Here is a 25,852-nt window from a genome sequence, read left to right as displayed (position 1 = left end):
AGCGACTGGGTGGACCTAGCCCCGCCTTCGAGACGCAGCTCCTCCCCCACTCAGCTCCTTCAGACTCAGCAGCCTGAGATCAAAAACAGATTCCCTGAGGCTACATTATGCCATGCTTCACACAAACCTCTTTTGATAAATGATTATGAGGAATTGAACCACATCGTACTGAAAACAACTGCTGCTACAATAGCAAACGATGCGAAACTCCAAATCTTTCTTAACTAAAACAGTCATAATCATATCCTGTCATTTGATCATATTAGCAACTTCAAACTTAGAAATGAACAGAGGAAGTCAATATTACACGTGTATTTGAAAAATAAATATTTAGTTACAAAAATTAAATGTTTAGTTGGGAAAATAAATATTTAGTTTGGGAACTAAATATTTAGCTCAGACACAAACATTTAGTTGGGAACTAACAAAATATTTAATATGACATTTTCAAATGAATTTTTTAATTTCAGATTAAATATTGAATGCTATTAAAATATACATATTTACGTTTATAAATATGCAATATATATTAACATAAATGTATGTTTTAAAAATGTAATTTGAAAGATAAATATTTAGTTTGTGGACTTAATATTTAGATTTAAAATGAAATATTTGGTTCGGATCTTTGACATTTATAAACGTAGGAATGAAATGATGAAAATATGACTGAAGATTGAACAACTACATGTTTTCTCTATTGGCTAAATAAACCAAATTACTGCTGTTATTTCATTTACTGTCATTTTAGAAAAGACACCCGATAATAAATGAGACGAGCACAGATGATATGGAAACAGAATCACGGATGAAACTCATCGGTTTCTGATCGGCTGTTGGCTGAACAGACAGAAACCAGATTAGCTGAAGCTGTTAGCCTGTTCCAGAGCAAGCTAGCTGCACGGGATTAATCACCATGGCAACGTAAGCGCAACTGCTTTTGAAACCGAATCGAGGTTTATTTAAGCCAGGATATCCAGAAAATCCCGGTTTATTCCGCTATTCTGGTTTAATGAACCATCTGTAATCCCAGCTGCGGTCTCCTGTCCCCAGTCTTGGTCCGGCTCTGCTGTCCTGTCCTGCCCAGCAGGCGTGTCCTGCCGGCTCAGATTATAAATGAGTCCGTTTGTTCCGCGCAGGATCTATACCGGGCAGAGGGACTTCACGGTGAGTTCTGCTTTTTTTTTATGACTCCATGTGACACTGATTCAGTTTGAAACCTCTGCAGCACCAAAATAAATCTTTACTGACACATTTCAGCTTCCAATCATTAAATATTCTCAGATTTCTGATTCAAACTGAGTATTTTACGCCGAAACATCCAGGAAGAAATCACTTTCCAGCTGCTTTATAAAATCATTTGTGTCAAGAAAGTAAAAATTACAAATAATGTTAATAATCAGTTATGTTTTGCTGCTGTTTAGCATAAAATTAAACAATAATTTAATATTTTTTTCTGATCTGGAGCTTTTTTAAAAATAATAATTGCTTCTGAAAGTTTAATAAACATTAACATTTTAAACAGAAGAAGGACTTGCCTTGAGCGTGTTGTCGAAACGAACTTCTGAAAAATCAGGAACAAATAATTTTCCAGCTTCATTATAAAATAATTTGTGTCAAGATCCTAAAAAATACCAGTAGTGTTAATAGTCAGTTATGTTTTTCAATTATTTAATTGTTTTTTTCTGATCTGAAACGTTTGTTAAATTGCGTTTTAAAGTTTAATAAAAATAGAAATTTTAGCAAATAAAGAAGAATTCGCATTGAGGCTTCTGCTGGTAGGAAACGTCTCTAAGTGGGAGCTTCTGTGATTGGCTGCTTAGTTGTGACATCACACAGGTAAAAAAACAAACAGTTCAAGCTGTTCTGTGACGTCAGAGCTCATGTTCTTCAGATCAGGATCGGTTCTGATCCATCAGCACTGATTGTTTTTAACCCTGTGTTGACAGATGTGCGTGTCAAGGTATCTGCTATATGTGGGCTTCGCACTGGTTCCCATGGCGATCATCTGCATAGTGTCCAACATCCTGCTGCTGTTTCCAGAGATGACATACCACTTCCTGTTGGATGGTCATGTGACCAGAGAGGCCACCTGGGCCACGGGTCTGTGGGCCTCCGGCTTCCTGGTGAGGTCATGGCAAAGTGAAAGGTCATGTGTGTGTTTGTTTCTCGGCGGCCATGTTGTATCTCACAGCGGTTTGGTTTCAGGTTTTACTTGGAGCGAACGCCTTCATCAAGCGCAGCAGAACCAGAGGCTTCGTTGCTGCCCGGACTCAGGTGAGCTCCACAGCTGCAGCTGACTGACCCACTAACATCTGGCCCACTTCACCTCAGAACCAGGTGGAACCCGGGTCCAACATCTGCTCTCAGGTTTCACTGATCCAGTCCGAACCGCAAAACATCTGGCGCACCAGGAACTACATCCAAAATACGACCTGCTGTTACAGATGTGTGCTTTTGTTCCCAGATGTTTCTCAGCTGTAATAGATGTTTTAATGTTTTTCCAGATGTTTGGTGTGGCCCTGTACTCCTGCCTGGGGCTGCTGGCTGCCTCCACCTGCTGTGTGGTCAGCGCCACCGGTCTGGCTCAGGGTCCTCTGTGTCTCTACAACTCGTCCTCCGGTCTCACCTGGGGTGTCCCCCTGAAGCCCGTCCCCAACAGGTGAGAGACCCGTCACAGGTCCAGATGTTTTGGTCTCAGTCCAGATGTTGCACTCTGGTCTCAGTCCAGATGTTTTGGTCTCAGTCCAGATGTTGTGGTCTCAGTCCAGATGTTGCGGTCTGGTCTCAGTCCAGATGTTTTGGTCTCAGTCCAGATGTTGTGACCCGGTTTCTCTGCAGACACGCTGGGTACCTGTACAACCAGTCGATGTGGTCGGGGATCTGCTTGAGGCCTGAGTCGGTGGTGGAGTGGAACGTGGTTCTGTTCAGCATGATGGGGATCTGCAGCGCCGTGCAGGCCGTCCTCTGCGGGCTGAACATCCTGAACTCCCTGGTGGGGTTGGTTCTGGGCCAGGGGATCCGCCCATGACCAGGTGAGTGGGCGTGGCCAGACCTGAAGGCGACACCGTCTTGGATTTCTGAGCGGAGAGGCTCGTCGTTCCTCACCTGTAACTTCACCTTCCTGTGTGTTTGGTTTCAGGTCGCTCCGCATTCAGAATGAGGAAGTCAGGATTTTCACAGCAAACTTCCTCAGATCCTTCAAAATAAAAGCACAGATGCACTTTACCTGACCAATAGCTCTTATGTCATCAGTTTTTCCTCTCTGGCTGTTCCAGAGAGTAAAACTGATTTTTGTCTATGATAAATGTAACATAAGTCAGATTTACAGATTTCACCAGAAGCTTGAAGATCAGAACGATTCAGATTTATGAAGGTTTTATTTATTCCTGTACTTAAAGCAATAAAGTCAAAGACTCTGAATCCGTTAACTACAAGTCAAAAGAAAGAAGACAGTTTGGGAAAGTTTTTGTGAGTTTTCTTTCTTTTATCCATCTGTCTTTATATATATAAGTCCTGTCACAATAAGCAATAAATCAATTAATCACATGATAAATAAAAATGAATACCATGATTTTCATTTGCACGATTTATCATTTTTCTCTTTTCTTTCGTTCATTGTTTTTTCTACCAAAAACAGAATGACAGACGTCTTCAGTCTGGTGCTTTGGTCTCAAATAACTATTTCTTCAAGGATAATTTTGTTTACAGAGACTCCATAATTCATTTTACTTGTTTTTATTGTTATGTTTATTTATTTGGATATTCCAGTGTTAAATGTTCATTAGAATTAAAAGTTTATTAATCTTTGAGAATGTGGTCTTGCTTTATTATCCATTGCCATTATATTACTCGAAAATGGTTTTGAAACAATAGTTTATCACAATAACATTTAAGATCATTTATTTGTCCAGCAAAATTTGTTGCCACGGCAGGCCTACCATGCCAAAAATATTTGACCACGGGAACAAGACAAGATGTGTCAGATGCTTTTATGTCACATTACAGTAACTTTATTTCAGCAAGATGTTGGGAGCAACAAAGGGATTTTGTCACGCAGATGCAGCAGCCAATCAGAGAGCTAACGGATAACAGGAAATTACATCACATCAATAATAACCTCTACAGACCAATCAAGGAACAGCTGGCAGATTTGACTCTGGCTTTAGTGAAGAACTTATTTACCTTGCAGTGAATCCATGGTGGGCTGAAAGCGGGTTCAGTCTGGACCACAACTGGACCCACCAGGTAGCCCATATTAAAAAATATCTCATAAAAACTGATAACTGTTACAGAATAATACATTTCAAATTAAAGTTTAAAACCCATACAATCTAAGTATTAAAATCTTAAAAGAATTATTTAAAAATAATATAAAGATGTACAAATCCTACAAAGGTTAACAGCCAATAGAATAAGTGGCTTTAGCAAATTTCAGCCAATCACCTTGATGGTCCCGCCCTTAGTTGCGTTTTGCCTGAACTAGCTAGTTAGCTTGATGAGACCAGCTTGCTAACTTCTGGTAAGGTTCCGACTAAATTAATGAAACTAACTTTAATTATTCAATACTATATGATATTAATTGTTTTTATCCTTGTTTTAAACCTTGTGTGAAGGCTGGGTAGCTGGTGAAACAGCCGAGCAGAGGACTGACAGTGGGATTTTACGGGTGAGCTCACATCGACCTCGCGGGTCTGTTAGCCGCTATGCTAGCTGTTACTATGGTTAACGTCATTGACATGTGCTTAAAATTTCTAGCATGCTGCCTCTACGAGTTTCAGAACCAAAATAAAACAGGTAAAATATGTATTTTCAGAATTGTAAAATTTTAGCTACATGGCTAACAAACTACTTTTGCACTGCTCTTTGTTACCTTAAAAACATATCATTTTTAAGGTATGTATTGTGTTTTATTACCATAAATGTATATTTTCTTTGCATCAACTGGATGGGAATAATGCTGTGTTCGAGACAAATATTGGTATAAAAGTCTTGCCGTGTGAAGCAGGCATTAGAGATAAAGTGAGGAGCTCTTTCTGTCACCTGCTGTCTCCACATTGAGTCAGTTGAGGATGGCTCCTTGGTGTCTCCCTTTGGAAGTTGTCTAGGTAAGTGTGACCCCCACAAAGTGTGGTCACATTTGGTAGATTAAATTGTGATCTTAGTTGTTTTGAGGTTTTGGGGAGCAATGTCACGCAGTAACACGGGTGCGCCGCTAGATGGCAGAAGCGGGCTCTTGCGGGACTGACGGTGCATCATTGCGGTGTCGAGGAAGCTCCCTTCCGTTCGGATGAGAGCTACCAGCACAGCAACACCGTCTCCTGTGGCTCATTTGTTCTTTTCCTGTTAAAACAGGTTATCTGCATCTGTTTGCCTGTCCCTCCACCCGAGACCTGCAACATAAGCCCCACTCAGAGGAGACCTCAGGAAAAGAAAACTTCTTGCAGGGATTATATATCTGGTTTGGCCTGGGGATGCCTTATAATCCCCCAATTTGAGCTGGAGGATGTCACTGGGGAGAGGGATGTCCGGAGTTCCCTCCTGAACTATTGCTATCATAGTCTGGATCACTCAGGATGGATGGATGGATTTCTTAACATCTTCTCAAGAATTGCCTCCATAATAGGAAAAACATAAATCTTGGTATGGTCTGCTTTGCAGTTTTCATCAACCTGGAATAGATTTTTTAACAAGTTTGCCTGAGATTCCTCCTTAAAGACAGACACCCTGCTTCGTGTAGATACATTCCTGTCTGATTGCATACTCAGGCTACTGAAAGCTGTAGGTTTGATCTCAGAGGAGGAAGAGTCCAAGGAAGCCGAGGAGGAAAAGGAAAACTGAAGACTGGACTAGGAAGATTGCAGTTCCTTTAATTACAAGGTTGATGAAAACAAGCTAAGAAAAACAATCTTACATATATACCACAACATATTAAGTTTAGGTCATTTTTGGTCAAACTGATGGAAAACTGACATTTCAATGAGTTTTCCATCAGTTTTCTGAGTCTGAACCCTCTGGTCTTTAACACACTAAACCTCACCAGTTGACCGTGATGTTGTGCTGAGGGTCTTGTCCTTGTTGAGGTTAATGCTCCTCAGCTGCTCCTCGTTGCTCCTCCTGGCTCCATTCTCCTTCTGGGAGGAGAAACTCCTGAGCTTCAGATGAAACCGAAAATCCTTGCAGAAGACGAAGTAAACAAGCGGATCTAGGCAGACATTAAGAATTGAAACAATGGTGGTGAACTCCATGAGGTAGTAAAACACCCTGTCCGAGGAGCGCTGCTGCAGAAACGTATACAGGAGTCGGATCAGGTGGTAAGGAACGAAGCAAATGCAGAAGATGCAGATGAGAACCAACATTTTCTTCCTAGACCTCTGAAGCTTCCTGGAGCTGAAGGAGGCAGACTGTCTCTGCTGAGCCTGCAACACCTTGCTGGAGGCACTGTAGTAACTGAAAACCATCGAGAAGAACACCAACAGAAAGATGGTGGAAGCACCGATGTGAAGGGTTTTGTAGATCAGTTTGACGGAATCACTGTGCAGGTCCTCACAGCTGTCTTCATCAGACCCGTCAGGTTTCAGGGTTTTTAGCAGCACGGTGGAGTACGCTGTCATCGGAGTCAGGAGAAAGACCCATGTGGTCAAGGAGGTGATGCATGCAGCTCGTTTAGTCAGCAGGAAGAAGGCTCCAAAAGGTCGGACCACCTTAAAATATCTAAAGAGACAGAGAGGGGCGCTAAAGAGGTTCCTTTCTAAAACACATCACCAGTTTCACAAAGAACTAAAGCTACTCTAAACACCACAAATATCTAAGTACTTAAGCAAGAACACAGAGGTGCAGCTGTCATCTAGTCTGCAGTAGAAACTCTAGTACCTGTTCAAAGCGATGTAGCCCATGAACAGGATGCTGGCGTACATGTTGAGGAACAGTATGGAGGCTCCAAAGCTGCAGTAGAGCAGGTGGATGGTGATGGATCTGGTTGTGTAGTGGATGATGCGAAGTGGCAGGCTGAGGCAGAGAAGGAAGTCGGCTGCTGTCAAGTTCTTCAAGTAGATCATCAAGCTTTTAGAGGCGTTTTTTTGAGGTTGGCAGCAATGAAACCACAAAGTGAAGCTGTTGAGTACCAAGCCCACCTGGAGAGAAAAACGTCAGAAACTCTGGCTTGGACTGGACCGTATCTTTGAAGACAGTGAGGAAACAAGGCGCTCACCAGAAACAGCACACTGTAGACTAGGATGAAGATGAGATGAGTTGATCTCTCACCATGGTCACAGGGGACTGGACTGGTCATGCTCTGGTTGGGAACTGAGGCGTTACTGACTGCTGTGGTCACAGACCCTGGTGCAGACATGTTTCTGTAAGGAAGATGTTTTCTTAAAACCTCAGCAAAAGAAAGTAAATGATTTAGTTAATCTAAAGAAGCACAGCCAAACCCTCTACAGCTTCCCGATTGATATTTCTAACCAAGTGTCGCTTTCCACACGCAGCTCCTTCAAACTAGCAGCAGCAGCAGTTTGCAAACACCTGGTGGAACTGTGCATCTCCTGAGCTTAAACAAACTACTTAGTCCAGCTCTCCGAATGCTTGTAGACCAGGGGTGTCCAAACTTTTTGCAAAGAGGGCCAGATTTGATAAAGTGAAGATGCCCGGGGGCCAATAGTTTGTTTGGACATTTTTTAACTACAAAAGTTTCATGCAAATACACACCGTTATAAAACAATTTTCATTGTCACAATTATCTTTATTTTTCAAATGACAAAATAACCAAATATAAGCCACTCAGGCAGATGAGAACAACTCTAAAAACCCAAATTCTGCCTTTCTTTCATATCTGGAGAGTCAGATAACATTGAACAAACTGTATGAAATACCTTAAATTTACATGAGTTTAAAAATATTTTTGCCTCAAGAACATTTTAAACAGGAGTTATAAGTAATGCAAAGTTGTCTGTTATTATTAAATCTTAAAACAAGTGAATTTTGCTCGTCATTTACTATATCTACAGGTTCATAACCAAATCTTACTCAAGAGTTTAATAAAAATAAGTGCCATAAATCCAGGTGCATAAATGTTCTTTTGGCTTTTCACTGCTGATAGTGACAGACGTTGCCGTTCAAAATACTCAGTTTCATGTCCTCAGCTCTCAGTGCCACACTGTTACTGCCAGGCAAACATTTTTCGCAAATTCTTGCTTCTTCTCAGGGCAAAATGTTCTCCACCATTTTCATAACACAGTTTTGATAAATGTACCTTCAGTAGAAGGTTTGCCATGTTTAGCTATTAACATTAACTTCGTAGCTTTGGTGGTATTTTCTTTTGACTCACAGGCCCGCGTGAAGAATCGCTGTTGTGATGCCAGTCCAGCTTGGCGTTGCTTTAGTTTTTCAGCACGGTCACTTCCTGTTAGCTTGTTGTATGTGTTAGCATGTTTAGTCTGGTAGTGTCTTTTTACGTTGAAATCCTTAAACAAGGCAACCGTCTCATTACAAATTAGACAAGCACAATTGCCTTGACTTTCAGTGAAGAAGTATTATAATTCCCATCTCTCTTGAAAGCGACGGCCCTCACTGTAAACTTGTTTTCTTTGCAGTGGCCATGGCAGAAATGAGTGGAGAGCGGTTCGCTGCACGGAGGCAGAGACTGATAGTATTAAAGTGGTGCTGCCACCATTTGGTGAAAGGAGGAATTACAGTTTCAAGTTTTATGATTTATTTATTCTGTTTGACAGTGGAGGCGGGCCATAAATAATACATTATAAGACCGAAGCTGTGGGCCGTATGAAATCTGACCGCGGGCCGTGATTGGCCCTCGGGCCGGACTTTGGACATGCCTGTTGTAGATACTTAATAGAGGAATGTTAATGTAATGAAAGCAGCTTGTCGGAAAGAGTGGAAACCTCTTAAAGAAACACAGGCCCACCTTCAAAGCTTTAAGTTGCGAACTGAAATTTCTTGTAAGTCATGTTTGATATGCAGAATATTTTATAACTGGAGGTGACATAACTACTTGATTGTGGCTGGAAAATATGTAATTCAGCTCCTTTAAAGCAACATGAAGCCACAGTTTTTTTTCCCTGTTAAGAGCGAGTCGGAGTATGCCACCCATCTGTTAACACTCAGTGGTTACTGTGAAATAAGACTAAACATAAACCCCAGCTTTTCTTTGCGGTTAAAAAGCTGCAAGAAGAGATGCCAGTGGCCAAGAATAATGAAGTGTGAAAAATCATCTTAATTCCTTCATCACTTATTGTAAAAATCTGTAAAAAAATTAAGCACAAAAATAATACAAATTCAACTGGACTGATATTTATCTTAAAGATTAACTTCACCTTTACATATTTTTTAATGAAGAACTGTGTTTGGAGAAACGCTGCAACCGAAACCAACCTGGGACCCAAACTAGCATAAAAAAATAACCAAACTCCAACTGAAAGGCAGGTGAGACCGTAAAGACTGGATCCTATAGCTGGTCTTTATGGTTTCAGGTACTTACAGGTCCATTTGTTCTTCCTGTTCCCCACTTCAGAACCGGGTACTTCTTCTGGGTTTTAGAAACGGCCCATCTGATGTTTGCTCAGCATCTGCATCGCTTCTGCTCAGAAAACTGAAAATCTACCCGGAGAAGCCGTCACTCTGATTCCCTAAGGTTCAGATCCTGTTGAAGTGTCTCAGCAAACGCCTGCCGTGTTCTGATTGGTTGAGATAAGATAGTGGCTGCTAGCCTTTACGCCACAGTCCTGTTGGGGTTTTGGCTTGTAACAGAATAGAAACTTCTCACTTGTGCTTCCTGTTTGCTTTGTGGCATGGCATCTCACACCATTAGGTGAGCTGCACCGGGTTTGCATTTACTTTGTATTTCCACTCTCAAATACCACAATTAGCAAAATTATTTTTACTATATTTGTGCTTTGCAAACATCTTTGTTACCCAACCAGACTCTTCTGCAAAACAGAGTAGTGTGGAGCAGAAAAGAGGAACTTTTTACTGCAATCAGTCAAAATGATTTTGTATGTTATAGAAAAGATGAAGTTCTCCAGTTTCTGTGGGGTTTTTAAAGTAAATGAATAAATTAGATACCATTGTTGGTTTCCTCTGGGATGAATTGACCATATAAACCACTTCATCATTAAAAACCACCTGACACCAACGTAGACCATTTCCTCTAAGAGACGGGAGCTTTTTCACAGTTTGATTCAACACAGATGAGCTTTTGATTGTATATTTACAATAAATGGATGATTGTTGAACTGGTAAAGGTCACAGTCTTGGACCAGGTTCTAATGTTTTACTCATCAGAACAGGACTTACATGATCTGACCTGAAGACATTAGGACTTTCTAAGTCCTCTGAACTGGAATAATAATATTTTATAGGGTTTCCTTGGTGTGGGGATGGTAACTCTATGAGTTCAAACATTGGCTACTGCACCAACATGCAATAGGTTATGCCATAAAGAGAAAGGAAAAGCCTTTTGAAGAGGAGACAGAAGCAGAAATAATCTAAGTACAGATTTAACCTGGTGTCATCTGAGGAATCTGCTTTGAGGAAGTTAACAGCTGTCAAGCCTGAAGCGGCTCCACTCAGCCAATTATCCACAACAAGCTTCCACATTTACCGTCAGTCTGACAAACCTCACCCCACCACACCAGATGATCCACCTGCCTCCACCTCTCCATGCATCTCTGCATAGAGGAGCATAAGCTCTTCTAAGATGTTCCCACCTCAGGAACCTTTTCCAGGAAAAGGAAAAAATATGAAGTCAAAAGGCTAAATGAAGCCCAGACTCCCACTTTCAGGGGCTTAAAGATAGAATATCCTACGGTGTTTATGTCCAGAGATAACTGAAACAACCAATCAACTGATTTTAAAATATGTAACATTTACAAAAATAAATGTTTTTTATGGGTTAAAACTGTCACCATGTCGTGACAATTTAATACGACACAGATAATCTGTGAAAAGATCAATATCCTCCACCTCTCCCCAAAAACAGCCAATCAGAGGAGAGTCTTGGTGCTGTCAGTAAACCTATTTTATTCTGCTCTGCCATTAGCACAATGTGCTAAAGACCGTCTATCCGCCGTCATTGGTGATCATGCTAAGTAGCCTGAGCAGTCACAACATGCTCTGCTGACAGGGAGAAGGTCTATCATAGCAGAAAACAAGAGAGAGGGTGTGAGCAGCATGTACACGAGGATGATTGACAACGATAAGACTCTCTTCCTGGCTCTGAATTTAGATCTAGGAGAAGGCAGAGGAGCTCAATTTTCACAACATGGTGACAGTTTTAAGTATGTAAAAAACATGTTTGTTTTTTTAAATAATCTACATACCCAGCTTTAAGGATGCATTCACACCAGTCTTGTTCACTCCGCTTTAATTCAACTTCTGTCCGTCTGCCTGGAAAGTCCAGTTTATTTGCAGAGGTGTGAATGCGTAAACGCACCAAAACAGCGAACTCTAGTCCGCCTAACAACTTTGGCCTGGGTTCGGTTGACGTGAACTGGAAACCGCTCTAAAAGCAGGAAGGAGGATACAGCGCAGGGCATTGTGGGTAAACACAACCAAAACATACACGTCAGCCTAGCACTAGTGGGAGAAATGGTACGTGGTCTTTAGCCAAAGACAAAAAGAGAAATCCTACAACCGCTATAATCTGCCTCCTCTCTCCCTCGGTTATCAAATCAGGTTAGTGGTCAACCAAACACTCAGAAATGTAGTTAAGGTGTGTGGGTGTTAGAGAAAGAGTCATAATATGATTTATACAGTTTTTGACGTTAAAAAGAGTCTGTTTGTTTCACTCCACCGCTCGGCAGCCTGTGAACGCTCGTGGGTTAATTTGTCCTTCTCAGTATCTGCAATGAATTATATCGTAGCATCTTTTGACTTGGAACATAACTGAACATTTGAGAAGACTTTCTTATTTCTCATAATTACTGCAAAATATGTCATGCTTAAAGAAAGTACAACCTTTTTTCATTAGTTCAGTTCTTTGATGCAACAACACTGATGCAGGAAACATTCCCGTTAATTGTCTGCTCAGCTATTAGAAGTAAGAATCCGTCAGACCTGCATTAGGATTTTATTTATTAGGGATCCTGATGAATTAAAATAAACTTTTAGATTGTCATAGATTTTCTCACCATATTCTCTCACAAGTCCCATGAACCAAACAGAAGGAATAAAACAAAATAACACTTTATTGTACTACTATTGTGTTAAAGTTAAATAGGAGCATTCAGTTTTAACAAAAGTAATAATGTAAAAACTTGAAAATAAGAATAAACTTTACAGCAATTGCAAATTTACATCATAGGAAAAAACACTTCATAGTTATTAAAATGAGCAAACTCAGATTATAAGGAAGGATTAGCTTATTTTACAAGTAGAATGCGCCCCCCTGTGGACCATTGTCGCAATATCACTTCAAACGGTTTCTGATCTTGCATAGCTTTTGATCCCACTGCGACATTTTCCATTCATACTAAGCATCTTATTAGAGACTCTTTGCCACCATAGAGCAGTGGGAGTTACATCCACTTATGCTTAATATGACAAATTTGCACATGAACTACTAGACTAATTCACAGAAAGTTAGGGATATTTGGCTTTTGGGTGAAATTTATTGAAAATGTGTAAACACTGTGCAACAATCTTATAATGTTGTGAAAGAAGGCGCTTAAGTCAAAGCATGCAATGGTGATTTCTTCACCTGAAACTATAGATTGAAACAAATACCAACAACAGAGGTTGGTACACCACAACGGAAAATGTCTCAATACTGTTTCATGTGAACTTAGCCATGACAATGAGATCTTGTGCTGTTGACAAGTAAACTTATTGTCTGCTGAAGCATGATGTGCCCTCAAGTCATTGTCTGAGCATTAGCATCCCTCATAATTAATTAGACCTGCTGTTTGTGCAGAGGCACAGTGACTGGGTTAAGGATGTTATTCCATTCACCGTAGCAGGTCGTAACAGACCACGCTGGTGTAAACTGATTCAAATGGCCTGACGTAACACTTGTCTTTGATGCACCTGGAGTTTAGTGCTGATCATCATCCATTTTTTCAGGGCATTGCTCACAATGAAGCACTAATCAACGTGGAATGTGAACAAAGCATGTCCGTCTTTATGTCATCCTCTGACTCTTCCAGCCTCTCTGTATCTATGCTGAGTACCATACTAATATTGTATGAGCTGTTTAAAAAAAGTTTAATCAGAAACAACCTGGACCAATGATTCCTGTGTCTATCAGTCTGTCCTCACTGAGCCCGGGGCGCTACACTGCTACTGATGGTGTTCATCTGATTCTCACCGTCTCCTGCCTCCGAACTGGAGGTGTTTCTGTCGCCTCTTATGCAGAATATTTGTTTCAGGTTAAGCTGAGCCCTGAACTCCTTACAAAGAAAAACATAAATAAGAGGATCCAGAATGATATTAAAAACTGACAGTAAGACGCCCACCTCTTTGAGGTAGTACAACACTACTGAACAGTGTCCTTGACGTATAACGTATGGAATTCGAACAATGTGATAAGGAACAAAGCAAAAGCAGAACACACTGACCAACACCAACATGTTCCTACGAGATTTCATAAGCTTCTTGGAGTTGGAGGAGGCCAGTTGGGCCTGCTGGACCTGCAGCACCCTGCGGGAGGTGCTGTAGTAGAAGAAAACCAGAGAGAAGAGTCCTGACAGAAAGATGATGAAAGCAACAGCATGACTTGTTATGTACAGTGGTCTTATGAGTTCTGTGAACAGATGACCACAGGTGCCATGATCAGGCGGTTGAGATGTGCGGTTGATCAGCATCAGGATGGAGTAAGGTGTTATCATGGTCAGTAGAACAACCCAGGTGGTTATCGAGATGATGTGGCTGGCTTTGGGAGTCATCAGGAAGTGAGTTCCCGAGGAATAAAATATCTTCATGTATCTGTGGAGAAGGACAAGGATTCAGGGACCATTCATTTGATTTGCTGGACCTTGAAGCAACCTGAATTTCTGCAGAATGAAATACAAAAGTGAAGAAAAAGTCATTGACGATGGATGCTGAGTTTTGTTCTGGCTCTTCTTTATATTTCTTTTGGTTAAAAGCATGAAATTCCTTTGTAGTGTTTCCACATTCTTCCTTACAAGGAGGATGAAACTAGGGACAGATAATTTATTATCTATCCCTAATTTATGGTGGTAGAGATGGAGCTGCAAATAGTTATGTAACAATTGGGTCTGAATAGCTATATATTTGACATGGAGCGTTTATATTTTTGTTCAAAAAAAAAAAAAATCAAAAGTTTCCCCCTTGCGCAGTAGAGGGAGCAATAACTTCACACACAGAGAACATGGTCGTTGTCTTGGCAGCCACCATAAAAGAGAGGAAGAAGTTCTCAGTGCCGCTATCAAATTTAAAATCTTATGATTTGAAGTTAACCCTCATTGTGGTCTGCCATGGTTGTTGTTTTTCTTCTTGCTTGCACATATCAGGGCGCCAATAGTGACGTTTGATGTTATGATGCTCTAACTGGCACTAATGGCTGATGCATCATTAGAACTGATTTGTGAACTACACTAACACAATACCTGATATACGTCTCTGTGATGTATTTATTAATTTAGCTCACTTGTCAGCATTGATAGCTCATCACAACATAAAACAGGACAAGTTTGACCCATGGTTTAAATCTACTCATTAATTGCCTGGCTGGTAATTGAGTAAGAGATGCAGTACCTGTTAGCTGCAATGTAACTCATGAACAGGATGCTGGCAGACATGTTGAGGTACAGGAGTGGGGATCCAATGCTGCAGTAGAGCAGATGAATGGTGAATGAGCTTCTGGCGTAATGAATAATGCGCAGCGGGAGGCTGATGCAGAGCAGAAAGTCAGCTGCTGTCAGATGTTTCAGGTAGATCATCCAGCTCTTGGATGCTTGTCCATGAGCTCCACGGCAGTGAAACCACAAGGTGAAGCTGTTGAGGCTAAAGCCCACCTGCCGAGGAAATGATTGAGGTGATGGTGAAACCAAAACTTTAACTTATTTTTTCTTTAAATTGGATTGGTATAAGCTGAAGACTTGACACTCACCAGAAACAGCAGACAGTAGATTAGTATTAGGAAAGGATGGTATGATGTTTCCACTGAATCACACATTTTGTTTTGCCCAGTGCCTGAGGAATTTGCTCCTTCCAGGTCTGCCATGGTTCTGCAGGTTTATGATGAGGAGTAAAACTCAGAGACTGTGTGGAGAGTGTCTGCAAACATTCATTACCTCAGTTGTTTTAAGGTCTGTCGCCCTGACCTCTGTGGTCATGAAATTCTGCATCAAATGTTGATGAAGCGTCTGAAAACCATCACAGAACTGCTGCTGGTAACCTTCAGTTTGTTTACGAGGAAAACAGATGACAGTTGTCCTGAGATTTCACTTCATCCCGCACCACACTGACCACCCAACGGCGTACGCCAGGATCTGTTCGGCCTGGAACCATCAACCCAGAGATCCTCCACCAGACGCTCACAGTGCCAACCACCATCTGTTAATGGTTCACAAGCTTTCTGACTTACTGGCACCAGTAAGGTGAAACTGGGGAGCATCTTCAGTGAAAGCACTGACCTGGCTTCACCAATTCTCTGTTGACAAATGAACCATATGCTGAAAAATGTAGATGTCATATTGTGTGTTTGTTGAGGGAACCTAAATGCAGCAGGAGGAGGCATTGGGTCGAATTTTGTGGATTAATAAAAAAATGGACAAAGACTTAAAATAAACCATGGGAGCACAAGGAGCCAGGGGAGAACAAAAAACAGGAACAAACAAAAGCACAAGGAGCATGACCAGGACAACAGGATCTAACAGGACAAAGCAGTAAAGAGTTTGAAGACAGTACTGTCTTCAAACTCTTGTACCCAGTACTGAAACAAAAATGTTTCAGTACTGGGTGAATGTGGAACAGAGCGAGAGTACACCAGGGAACAGGAAATATATCTAACACTAAAGAATAAGTAGACATAAGGGACATAATTAACTAGAGTTACAAAGAATAACTAGACACAAGAAATAAACACCATAAACTAGAATCACTAAGAAAGTTGAACTAAAGTGAAAACAGAAACAAGGCTGATCTAATCAAAGAAAGACCAAGGAACATAGAATATCAGTTAAGTTAGAATCAATAAATCAAACCCCAAAACAACCCAGGACCCTAACAGTAGCTCTGTGATTTGGAGAATGTAAAATTCAGCAGAACCAGTTTGCTTCAGAAATCACCTAAAAATGAATCAAGTTGTGTTGTTCACTCTATTTACATTCAGGGGATTTTCAGCATACTTCACTGAGAAGGTCCAGCATTGCCCCTCCCCTTCTTTGCCCCTGCACAGATAACATTTTCCAGATCCGCCACTGATTTCCAGCTGACAGTTTTCTGAACTAAAAACATCTGACCTTGAATGTTGATAGGATGAAGAAAAGATGCAGAAATCTCCAAGGTCATCAATGTTCTGCCTGTGCTTGTGTTTTAGAGCAGCTTAATAACAATAAAAACATTAAATTTATGTAAAAGAAATGTAATAAAACGAAAAAGATCCCAAAGCTGGAAAAACCTGGAGCAAGATGGATTTTGTCTGAAGGTACTTACAGCTGATTTTGTTCTTAGTCTTGGCACCAGAAGCTGAATCTTTCTGAGGCTTCAGAGATCTTCCTGTCAGCATTTAGTCTGGTCAGAGTTGAGGAAACAGTTGATAGACTGATTTTCACACCAATGAAATGATGTCTGTTCCTTCTTTGCTTTAAATAAAAATGATACAAACTTATTCACAAGCTTCCTGGTTGCTCTCTGCTTTCTTGTGAAGTAAATGGTTCAACTCTGATGTTTTGCTGAGTGACAGCCTACTTCCCATTCAGACCACATAAACTGAAACCAGACAAGTATTAATTTTTACATCACATGATGGCATGCAGTATTTTGCTCTGCTTTGCTTAGTTTAGCATTTGTGGTGCTAATTTTCAGTTTAGAGAATCTCTTTTTGATTTGTTGTGACATTTTAAATCATTAACTGCTGGGTTCAGATCAGGTTACTGCTCTGTATTTGGTTGCCTGATTACTGTTCTAGATTGGGTTTCTGTGGTTCTTGAGTATCTCAGTAGAGGGAGAAGAAAAACAACACCAAGTGAATGCAGAGCACAGCATTTCTCTTATGTTTTGAAAAGGAGACATAGAACAAGAAGACATGATCACAAAATCCCCTTTAGTCACTGTCAGCTAACACTAGTCATAAAGCAATAAGCTCATCCGCTAGGCGACCGTCGGTCTTAGTGGGTGAATGGGTTAACCTAAAGATCTGACTCATTCTTTATCAGGCACATCATGATGGTTAAAAGAGGTTGTTTATACTTCTTCTTTTTTTTCCCCACGTACAATGAAATAAAGGTGACGTTTTATGTTGCAATGGAGACATACAGATCAACTTTAGCTCTTTTATTTAATTTAGATTTACTTTTTTGTATAATCTAGTGTTTAGCTAAATTAAATGGCCAGACGAGAGGAACATTTACATTACCCTCATGTTTACTATTAAATGAAATGTTAAACGTAAGCATGCTGAATAAAAATGCTTTAAGCTGTAACTGATCACAGGACAAACATGTGACTCATTCCTTAACACTGTGGACACTGGAACTTGAAGATATTCAGTTAAGCTGAAATGCCAAACCCCAGGTTCTCACCAATGTGGAAATGCCGATAACTAGTGAATACCAGACGAAGTTTTTCAGCACAGTGCCATCTGGTGGCCATGTGTCAAAGATTCAGCTTCAAGTGGAGCATCACCTTCTCCTGCCGTGTTGTTTGGCCTGTTGGTGGAGTACCCGGAGTGAATCCACACACTTATGGGGAGAACATTCAACTCTAACATTGTCTACACAAACACACTCCCCATCCCGAAATATAAGGCAACGTTTGTTTTATGTTTTTTGTTGGCCGTCTATCCGTGGTATTCTCTGGTAATGACTGTTAATGTTTGTGGAAGACTTCAACATCCATGTCATTTTTGATATAACATGAATGCCGTTTGTGTTTAACAGTACAACTTAAAAATGTAGCTTTTCTATACAACCATCTGATCTTCACCTGGAACCAGGAGAGTTGTTGTATTTTTGCTCCATTAGTTCAAAAAGCATTTTAGAGCCACTCATGCAGCCTTGGTTTGCACCAACTGTAACTTTTTTTTTACTTTATTTGATGACGTGTTCGTCCAAACAATTGAACAGTAATTGAAATGTGACAGAAATATACTTATAATAACATAAAATCCATGTTCAAGTTTAGTTTTTACTTAACTAATTGATTTTTTACTCCAGCTAATAATATTGTATGCTATGTAAACATTGCGATGCCACAAAATGTGGTCACATTTATTTTGTTGTGATTGTAATTAAAAGCATGGCCTCGTTTGAACAGTAATGTATCATTAGAACAGTGCTGTGCAGTTTCACATTCGTGCCGCTAGATGGCAGAAGCGAATGAATGAAGCAGGCAGTTGGAGCCCATTGTTGTTTGTTGTTATATCGCCAATATACTTGTTTAATTACACATGCTCTACATATGTTGACATTCTACAGTGCTGTAGAATGTCAACATATTACATTTTGACATAATGTAATGTCAAAATGTACAGGTGAGTGGCATTTAGTCTTTCTGATTGGTCATAAATGCACAGCAAAAATGTGCAGGTGAGGCAGTTCAGTACCCTGCCTCACTGATAGAGGGCAGTGCATAGGAGAAGCAGGCAACATGTTTTCTTCTTCTACGCATTGAAAAGGCTAAAAAAAAGTCTGAAAAATACAGTCAGAACCGTTCAAGACGACTGTCCTTAGTGATCATCTCTATTAAAGCTGCCAGATTTTTGAAAATGAGAAACAAGGACGTTTTTTTACACAAAGTGACAAAGATATTCATGTGGAAGGATTGGTGCATGGACTTCAGATGAAAGTGAAGGTAAGGTTTCACACAACTTAAAGCACAATTAAAAGCTTTAATTAGTTAAGTTCAAAATTAAAATATAAGTTTCTATATTGGATTTTGTATTTTTACATCTGAATCTGGGGGAGTCGGTCTGAATTAGTCCAGAGCTGCTGGTCAAATGTTGCTCAGAGTCTGTTTGTACATTTATCAGATGTATTTGGTAAAAGTTGTAGAAGTTTGTTTTTATCACTCTTGGCTATCGGAGGATTTCCTCAGGTGTTTAGTTAATGGTTTGAGATAGCTGTATAATGAGTATTTACTGTATAGTGGCCGTTTAGCTGCAAAGTAAAATTTCTGATGTAACAGCAAGTTGATACGGTGCTACAATGCAGCCGTTCAGAGTGATCGTTTAATCACAGTAGTTGTATTGTGACTAAGAAAGTGAGTGATGAATGAATAATTTCTGATGACAACTACCAGAGCTGCAACATTGTCGTCCTGCTGTTCCCTCATTTCTCCTGTTTCAACAGGTCAGTGGATCTGCCTGCTTGTCTCTTCATCTGGGACCTGCAGCAGATTCACGGGGAATCCGCTGCGATTGGCGCCACTGCTATAGACCGACCATTTGCTGATCCAGTGCCTACCCACAGAGGCAGTCATGTAATTAATGTAAGACTTAATTACTAATTTGGGCCCATGATGCCTGGATGGAATGTTAAAATGTTAATAGAAACTCTGATAGAACTGGTGATTTCTCCTGATCTCATTTATAGGTAAAGTTTTTTGTTTTGGACCCCAGGAACTATGTTGAGAGTGGTGAGCTGGAAGGACTGACATTTATCTCTGGACCTTGAGTTCAAATTTTGGTTTAATATTTTTTAACCAAAAAAAGACTGAATTATTGAAATGCCCTCAGAGTTCCAGAAAGTGATAAACGACATCGAAGATCAACATTTTCCGGCCAGTCTGGGTGAACCCAACAGACCAGATGTTGGGCAACTTTAACAACAACATCTTTCAACTCTCTGGTGTCCCGTCGCTGGCCCGGTGTGCACCTCTACCTGTACAAGCTCAAAATTTCACATGCACAAATTTCAGTGGTTGCTTGGCAGGAGGAGAGAAAGCGATTGTCATTTCATCATAACAGGTAAATGGAGGCTCTGTGTGCCATTTGAAGATCAATAAGATAAACACTATATAATAATGTGTACACATTACCTACTGTATCAATTTTATGTAACTTTAATATTGGGAAAAAATGACTTAAAAATGGAATGTGGAGTTTTATTTATAGTCAGTTCCTTTTAATTTAGTCTTTAAATGCCAGAATTTGCTTTTTTTTCTGTTAGATGACATTTTAAAATATTTAGTACTAAAGTAGTTTTGCTCTTGAGCAATGTCTTGGACAGCTACATTTTACTCCAGTAAAAGTATGTAGAAGTGGTGCTACTCTTAATTCAGTACAAGTTTTGACTACTTTAGCCACGTCTGCCTTTGTTACATCGCTTTGCGGTTTTTAATGCCAGTAATAAACCCAACACTCTTTAATTCATGTTCAGACAGAAGTTGTGCTCGCTGTTTTTTTCCACATATTTAAAATAAATCTTTATTGACACAGCAAACAGCAGAATCAGGGAGGAGACGTTAGACCAGAGGCCAGCAGCAGGGATGATGGAGCGGTAAGGTGAGATTATAACTCACTAAGAAACATTTATCAGTTGCAGTTGCAATGTATGAGCTAATGGTTATGCTAATCTGAGCATCATTACTCAGCATTTTTAACATGTCACTTTTTACGTCGTTATTATATTTGCGTTCATAAACATGTTTATTTTATTTGGAGGGTCACATTAATGTATTTATATTAAATAAAAAGCCTTTTTACTGACCCCACACTTTTTCTTTACGCCAACCCTTTGATGAAATCTCTCTGATGCAGGAAACACTCCAGTTTCTCATCTGTAGATGCAGAAGAGATAAAAAAGCCCTGCTGGCCTCCTAGTTGTTATAAGCGGTATGGGTTCCGATTAATTAATTAAATTGAAACATTATTCTCACTATATTGAAATTGAAACATATATCTTCTCACTATAAGCTCTCAGATGTCCCATGACACCAACATAAACAGAACAGGTTAATCATTTATTGTCCACAGCAGGAAATTCATGTGTACCAGCTGAAAGTTAGAAGTAAATGGAAGCAGACAGATTCAATTAATAAGCTTGTATTCAAAAATTATAGAGTTATGCTTTATATCACTTATTTACACCCTCAGTACCTACACACACACATACATACATATTGCACATGTTATTTGTAAATGAACAGTGAGGAACTCTGACCAGTGCCAGTTTTATTGCTCCTGGAGCTCTGACATGGTGTTGATGTTATTGATGGTGTTGATGGTGTTCGGCTGATCCTCACTGTCACTTGCCTCCAAACTGGAGGTGTTTCTCTTGCATTTTGGACAGAATATTCTTTTCAGGTTAAGCTGAGCCCTGAACTCCTTACAAAGAAAGACGTAAATAAGAGGATCCAGGCAGATGTTAGAAACTGATAGTAACACGGCAAACTCCTTGACGTAGTACAACTCTACCGAACATTTTCCCCAAAGTATGATGCATGGAATTCGAACAATGTGATAAGGAACAAAGCAAAAGCAGAACACACTGACCAACACCAACATGTTCCTGCGAGACTTCATAAGAATTTTGGAGTTGGGGGAGGCCAGTTGGGCCTGCTGGACCTGCAGCACCCTGCGGGAGGTGCTGTAGTAGAAAAAGACTAGAGAAAAGAGTACCAATAGAAAGATGATGAAAGCAAAAGCAGTAATCGCTGTGTACAGTGGTTTCACAGGTTCACTGATCAGATGATCACACATGCTGTGTTCATCATCGTGATGTTTCTCGTTTATCAGCATCAGGATGGAGTAAGGTGTTATCATGGTCAGTAGAACAACCCAGGTGGTTATCGAGATGATGTGGCTGGCTTTGGGAGTCATCAGGAAGTGAGTTCCCAAGGAATAAAATATCTTCATGTATCTGTGGAGAAGGACAAGGATTCAGGGACCATTCATTTGATTTGCTGGACCTTGTAGCAACCTGAATTTCTGCAGAATGAAATACAAAACTGAATACAGTCCTTTATAAAGTCATTGTAGATGGATGCTGAGCTTGGTTCTGGCTCTACTGGATGTTTCTTAGAGTTAAAATAATAAAATTTCTTTGTAGAGTTGCCACATTCTTGCTCAGGAGGATGAAGTTAGGGACAGATAGACAGATTGAAGCTTTGTAATGGTGGTGTTGCTCCAATCTATGGTGATAAAGATGAAGCTGCCAATCTTTATGTAACAATTGGGTCTGGTTTGCCCATCAATAGGTATAAAAAAGAGTTAAAAATTCAGTGTGAAAATTGTTTTTTCACACTGCATTTTTGTGAAAATTGCAAAGGCATTTTAAGTCAACCTCCAAAGACTTTCAGAAATGCAAGAAATGGCCGAAACACCTGTATGTAAAGAAAAACTGTTGATGAGTAAAAACTTTCACTCGGTGTGAAAATCGTACCTGAAGATTAATAGAATTTGCTGCAGAACACAAAGCTAAACTGTAAGGTCACAGCAGCGTATAAGGGAGTGTTCTGGTCCTCAGGCCCCCTTGAGTTGCATGTTTTAGGTGTTTCCCTTTTGCCACACACCTGGATTGAATCTGTGGGTGATTAACAGCCATCTGCAGTACTTGATGGCTGCAGAAGAGGACATGCAATAATTTCAAACAGCTGTTTTGGAATAGAGGCACATCTGAAACACGCACAGCAGGGGGTCATGAGGACTGGAACTGAGAATCACTGGTATAAGGCAAGGTGAGCTAAAAAGCTAAAGCTAGCTCAAATACTAATAACATTTAGGCTATCACCAGCATGTTGGTCCTACAGTAACATATTCCATGCAATTTGAAATAACTAAGAGCTAAAATTACATATAAAGCTAAGGTAGCCAAAATACTAATAACTTTTAGGCTAGCATTAGCCTATATTATCTATGTCCAACTTCAGCAGAATATATGTATTTGCATTTTTATCTGCCTATCCAATTTAATTACCCTGTCTACAAATTATGTGCGACCCATGCTTTAAACAATAGTCTAAATTAGTAATCTAGTTGGTAGTTGAGGTACCTGTTAGCTGCTATGTAGCCCATGAACAGGATGCTGGCAGCTATATTGAGGTACAGGAGTGGGGATCCAATGCTGCAGTAGAGCAGGTGAATGGTGAATGAGCTCCTGGCGTAGTGAATAATGCGCAGAGGGATGTTCACGCAGAGCAGGAAGTCAGCCGCTGTCAGATGTTTCAGGTAGATCATCCAGCTCTTGGACACTTGTCCATGAGCTCCACAGCAGTGAAACCACAAGGTGAAGCTGTTGAGACTAAAACCCACCTGTAGAGAAAATCATCAAATGATAAGTTGGTGAAACCAAAACTTTGAATGATTTTTGCCCAAATTGGATTGGTGCAACCCAAAGACATGATACTCACCAGAAACAGCAGACTGTAGACCACTACTAGGAAAGAGTGGTATGATTTTACATCTGAATCACATGTCATATTCTGGATTGAGGAGTTATGGATGAATAAAGTTGTTGCATCCATGGTTCTGAAGTTGCAAAACACAAGTGTCAAAGAAATCACATGGTAATAAGGATGGATGGATGGAGAGCAGCTGCACTTATTCATTTTCTAGTCTTGCCATAGATCCTCAGTTGTTCATAGGTCTGGCCTTTGAGTGCCATTTCAACACTTGAATGTGTTTTAATCTAAACTAGGGGTGTCAAAATTATTTTCATTTCAGGCCCCAACAACATCATGAATGTTCTCAAAGTTTATTCCTTTATTTAATCAGGTAAACCCCATTGAGATCTAGATCTCCTCCTGAAACAAACTTCACTCCCCGTCGGGGAATCGAACCCCAGTCTCCCGCGTGACAGGCGGGGATACTCACCACTATACTAACGAGGAGATTGGTTGTAGAATAAAGAATGTACTGCAATGTAATGGCCAAATTTCAACATAAATATTGTTCTGGCATTAAAAATAGCGTACTTTGATCCAAAGGAATGTGCAGCTGAGTAGGTCCATTTTAAATTAGACAAAATGTGCATGTATTTTTGCACATTAAAAACCAATTATTAAAAATTGTGCCACAAAAGATGTGCAGATACTTGTTTTATTTTTAAATACATTTAATCTAAATCTGTTCTATGCTTATCTTAATGTATATTAAGTGTAATTTCTTTGAGTTACCTTTGGCTAGAAGGTCCTATATGAATAAAGTTGGCTTTGTCTTACCATCAAAGATGTTATTTAAATTAGTAAAACTGTGCAAATAACTTAATACCAGCACTTATTGAATTTGTTGGGAGCTGTGTTGGTTATTGACTGACATCTGCTGGTTGGAAAGATCTTTAACACTTCTTTGTGTAGTTAGGACAGTGTTTCCCAACCCTGGTCCTCCAGACTCACTGCCCTGCATGTTTTAGGTATTTCCTTGCTTCAGTCCAGCAGATTTCAATTGATGACTGATTAATAGGCGTTTGTTGAACTGCCTTGCTGGGTAAAGCACGTCAAAATGCATCAACACAACAAATCTAATATGGCATTTAAAAAACACTTGGCGGAGTATGTATATATTGAGGTTCACAGCAGGAAAAAAGACATCCGGAGCGATCAGACAGCAGCTAAAGCAGCACACAATTACCAACACTCACCTGGAAGAGTAAACGGTCAAACACTAAACTAATAACCCAAAACATTATTCAAGTCAACGAGCTAGCGATGAAAGATGCTGGTTCTGCTTCTGCTGGACCGCCGCTACGCGCTACTGGTAGTCATAAGATAAAATTTATTTGTCATTGTCATCAACAGATTACAACAAGATTGAGATTTGCTCGACTCGAGTTAAGATGCAGGTTATGTGTATATACATAATATACAAAGATAAATCAATCAATCAATCAAATTTTATTTGTATAGCACATTTCAGCAGCAAGGCATTTCAAAGTGCTTTACATCATTACAAACACAGAAACACAAAGCAACATAGAATCAGTCATTAAGTCAAGTTACATCAATAAATTTGTAATTGATTACATTTCAAATACAATCCTAAACAGGTGGGTTTTTAGTCGAGATTTAAAAGAAGTCAGTGTTTCAGCTGTTTTACAGTTTTCTGGAAGTTTGTTCCAAATTTGTGGTGCATAGATGCTGAAAGCTGCTTCTCCTTGTTTGGTTCTGGTTCTGGGGATGCAGAGCAGAACCAGAACCAGAACCTGAGAGGTCTGGAAGGTTGATACAACAACAGCAGATCTTTAATGTATTGTGGTGCTAAGCCGTTCAGTGATTTATAAACTAACAACAGGATTTTAAAGTCTATTCTTTGAGCTACAGGGAGCCAGTGGAGGGACTTTAAAACTGGTGTTATGTGCTCTATCTTCCTGGTTTTAGTCAGAACGCCAGCAGCAGCATCTGGATCAGCTGCAGCTGTTTGATTGATTTGTTGGACAGACCTGTGAAGACGCTGTTGCAATAATAAATACGACTGAAGATGAAGGCATGGATGAGTTTCTCTAGATCTGGCTGAGACATCAGTCCTTTAATCCTGGAAATGTTCTTCAGGTGATAGAAGGCCGACTTTGTAACTGTCTTTATGTGGCTCTGGAGGTTCAGGTCAGAGTCCATCACTACTGCCAGGTTTCGGCCTGATCGCTGGTTTTTAGTTGTAATAACTGAAGCTGTGCATTGACTCTAGATCTATAACTAGATCTATGACTCTAGATCTATAACTCTAGATCGTTCCTCTTTAGGTCCAAAAATAATAACTTCAGTTTTGTTTCTGTTCAACTGGAGA

General features: G+C 40.1%; 4 protein-coding genes across 5 annotated transcripts; 1 reads left to right on the top strand and 3 right to left on the bottom strand.

Moving 5' to 3' along the window:
• Nucleotides 1–920: 920 nt before the first annotated feature.
• LOC102219434 (transmembrane 4 L6 family member 5-like) lies at nucleotides 921–3,590 on the top strand. Its single transcript, XM_014474357.2, has 6 exons — nucleotides 921–1,167; nucleotides 1,950–2,126; nucleotides 2,209–2,277; nucleotides 2,508–2,662; nucleotides 2,842–3,035; nucleotides 3,143–3,590. Exons 1-5 carry the CDS (start codon nucleotides 1,117–1,119, stop codon nucleotides 3,029–3,031), a joined length of 642 nt encoding a protein of 213 aa, XP_014329843.1. The 5' UTR covers nucleotides 921–1,116; the 3' UTR covers nucleotides 3,032–3,035; nucleotides 3,143–3,590.
• A 2,358-nt stretch (nucleotides 3,591–5,948) lies between these two features.
• LOC106700134 (P2Y purinoceptor 14-like) lies at nucleotides 5,949–11,361 on the bottom strand. Of its 2 annotated transcripts, none has more exons than XM_014474356.2 (4): nucleotides 11,334–11,361; nucleotides 7,211–7,355; nucleotides 6,874–7,133; nucleotides 5,949–6,714 (listed from the first exon to the last, which is right to left on the bottom strand). In XM_014474356.2, the coding sequence occupies exons 2-4, from the start codon at nucleotides 7,349–7,351 to the stop codon at nucleotides 6,030–6,032; spliced, it is 1,086 nt and encodes a 361-aa protein (XP_014329842.1). In that variant the 5' UTR covers nucleotides 7,352–7,355; nucleotides 11,334–11,361; the 3' UTR covers nucleotides 5,949–6,029. The 2 variants fall into 2 exon arrangements, with proteins under 2 accessions (XP_014329842.1, XP_023207745.1); XM_023351977.1 differs by lacking the exon at nucleotides 11,334–11,361 and adding an exon at nucleotides 9,494–9,605.
• Nucleotides 11,362–12,244: 883 nt separating this feature from the next.
• LOC106700132 (P2Y purinoceptor 14-like) lies at nucleotides 12,245–16,853 on the bottom strand. Its single transcript, XM_014474353.2, has 4 exons — nucleotides 16,630–16,853; nucleotides 15,083–15,200; nucleotides 14,728–14,987; nucleotides 12,245–13,935 (listed from the first exon to the last, which is right to left on the bottom strand). Exons 2-4 carry the CDS (start codon nucleotides 15,194–15,196, stop codon nucleotides 13,266–13,268), a joined length of 1,044 nt encoding a protein of 347 aa, XP_014329839.1. The 5' UTR covers nucleotides 15,197–15,200; nucleotides 16,630–16,853; the 3' UTR covers nucleotides 12,245–13,265.
• Nucleotides 16,854–21,307: 4,454 nt separating this feature from the next.
• On the bottom strand, nucleotides 21,308–23,553 carry LOC102219173 (P2Y purinoceptor 14-like). The gene is made up of 3 exons (XM_014474352.1): nucleotides 23,485–23,553; nucleotides 23,127–23,386; nucleotides 21,308–21,995 (listed from the first exon to the last, which is right to left on the bottom strand). Exons 1-3 carry the CDS (start codon nucleotides 23,551–23,553, stop codon nucleotides 21,308–21,310), a joined length of 1,017 nt encoding a protein of 338 aa, XP_014329838.1.
• Between the last annotated feature and the right edge of the window lie 2,299 nt (nucleotides 23,554–25,852).

This window comes from Xiphophorus maculatus, chromosome 18 (assembly GCF_002775205.1).
Source record: "Xiphophorus maculatus strain JP 163 A chromosome 18, X_maculatus-5.0-male, whole genome shotgun sequence".
Taxonomy (NCBI): Eukaryota; Metazoa; Chordata; class Actinopteri; order Cyprinodontiformes; family Poeciliidae; genus Xiphophorus; species Xiphophorus maculatus.
The sequence above is the reverse complement of the archived record's forward strand: the minus strand, read 5'-3'. Positions and strand labels throughout refer to the sequence as shown.

Excerpts from the sequence above, each read along its gene's own strand:
- LOC102219434 (XM_014474357.2), top strand. The coding sequence starts at position 1,117 with ATGAGTCCGTTTGTTCCGCGCAGGATCTATACCGGGCAGAGGGACTTC. Across the intron at positions 2,278-2,507 it reads TCGTTGCTGCCCGGACTCAG|ATGTTTGGTGTGGCCCTGTA; the intron begins GTGAGCTCCACA and ends ATGTTTTTCCAG. Across the intron at positions 2,663-2,841 it reads CTGAAGCCCGTCCCCAACAG|ACACGCTGGGTACCTGTACA; the intron begins GTGAGAGACCCG and ends GTTTCTCTGCAG.
- LOC106700134 (XM_023351977.1), bottom strand. Across the intron at positions 7,134-7,210 it reads TCTACAGTGTGCTGTTTCTG|GTGGGCTTGGTACTCAACAG; the intron begins GTGAGCGCCTTG and ends TTTTCTCTCCAG. Across the intron at positions 6,715-6,873 it reads GGCTACATCGCTTTGAACAG|ATATTTTAAGGTGGTCCGAC; the intron begins GTACTAGAGTTT and ends CTGTCTCTTTAG.
- LOC106700132 (XM_014474353.2), bottom strand. The coding sequence starts at position 15,196 with ATGGCAGACCTGGAAGGAGCAAATTCCTCAGGCACTGGGCAAAACAAA. Across the intron at positions 14,988-15,082 it reads TCTACTGTCTGCTGTTTCTG|GTGGGCTTTAGCCTCAACAG; the intron begins GTGAGTGTCAAG and ends TTTCCTCGGCAG. Across the intron at positions 13,936-14,727 it reads AGTTACATTGCAGCTAACAG|ATACATGAAGATATTTTATT; the intron begins GTACTGCATCTC and ends CCTTCTCCACAG.
- LOC102219173 (XM_014474352.1), bottom strand. The coding sequence starts at position 23,553 with ATGACATGTGATTCAGATGTAAAATCATACCACTCTTTCCTAGTAGTG. Across the intron at positions 23,387-23,484 it reads TCTACAGTCTGCTGTTTCTG|GTGGGTTTTAGTCTCAACAG; the intron begins GTGAGTATCATG and ends TTTTCTCTACAG. Across the intron at positions 21,996-23,126 it reads GGCTACATAGCAGCTAACAG|ATACATGAAGATATTTTATT; the intron begins GTACCTCAACTA and ends CCTTCTCCACAG.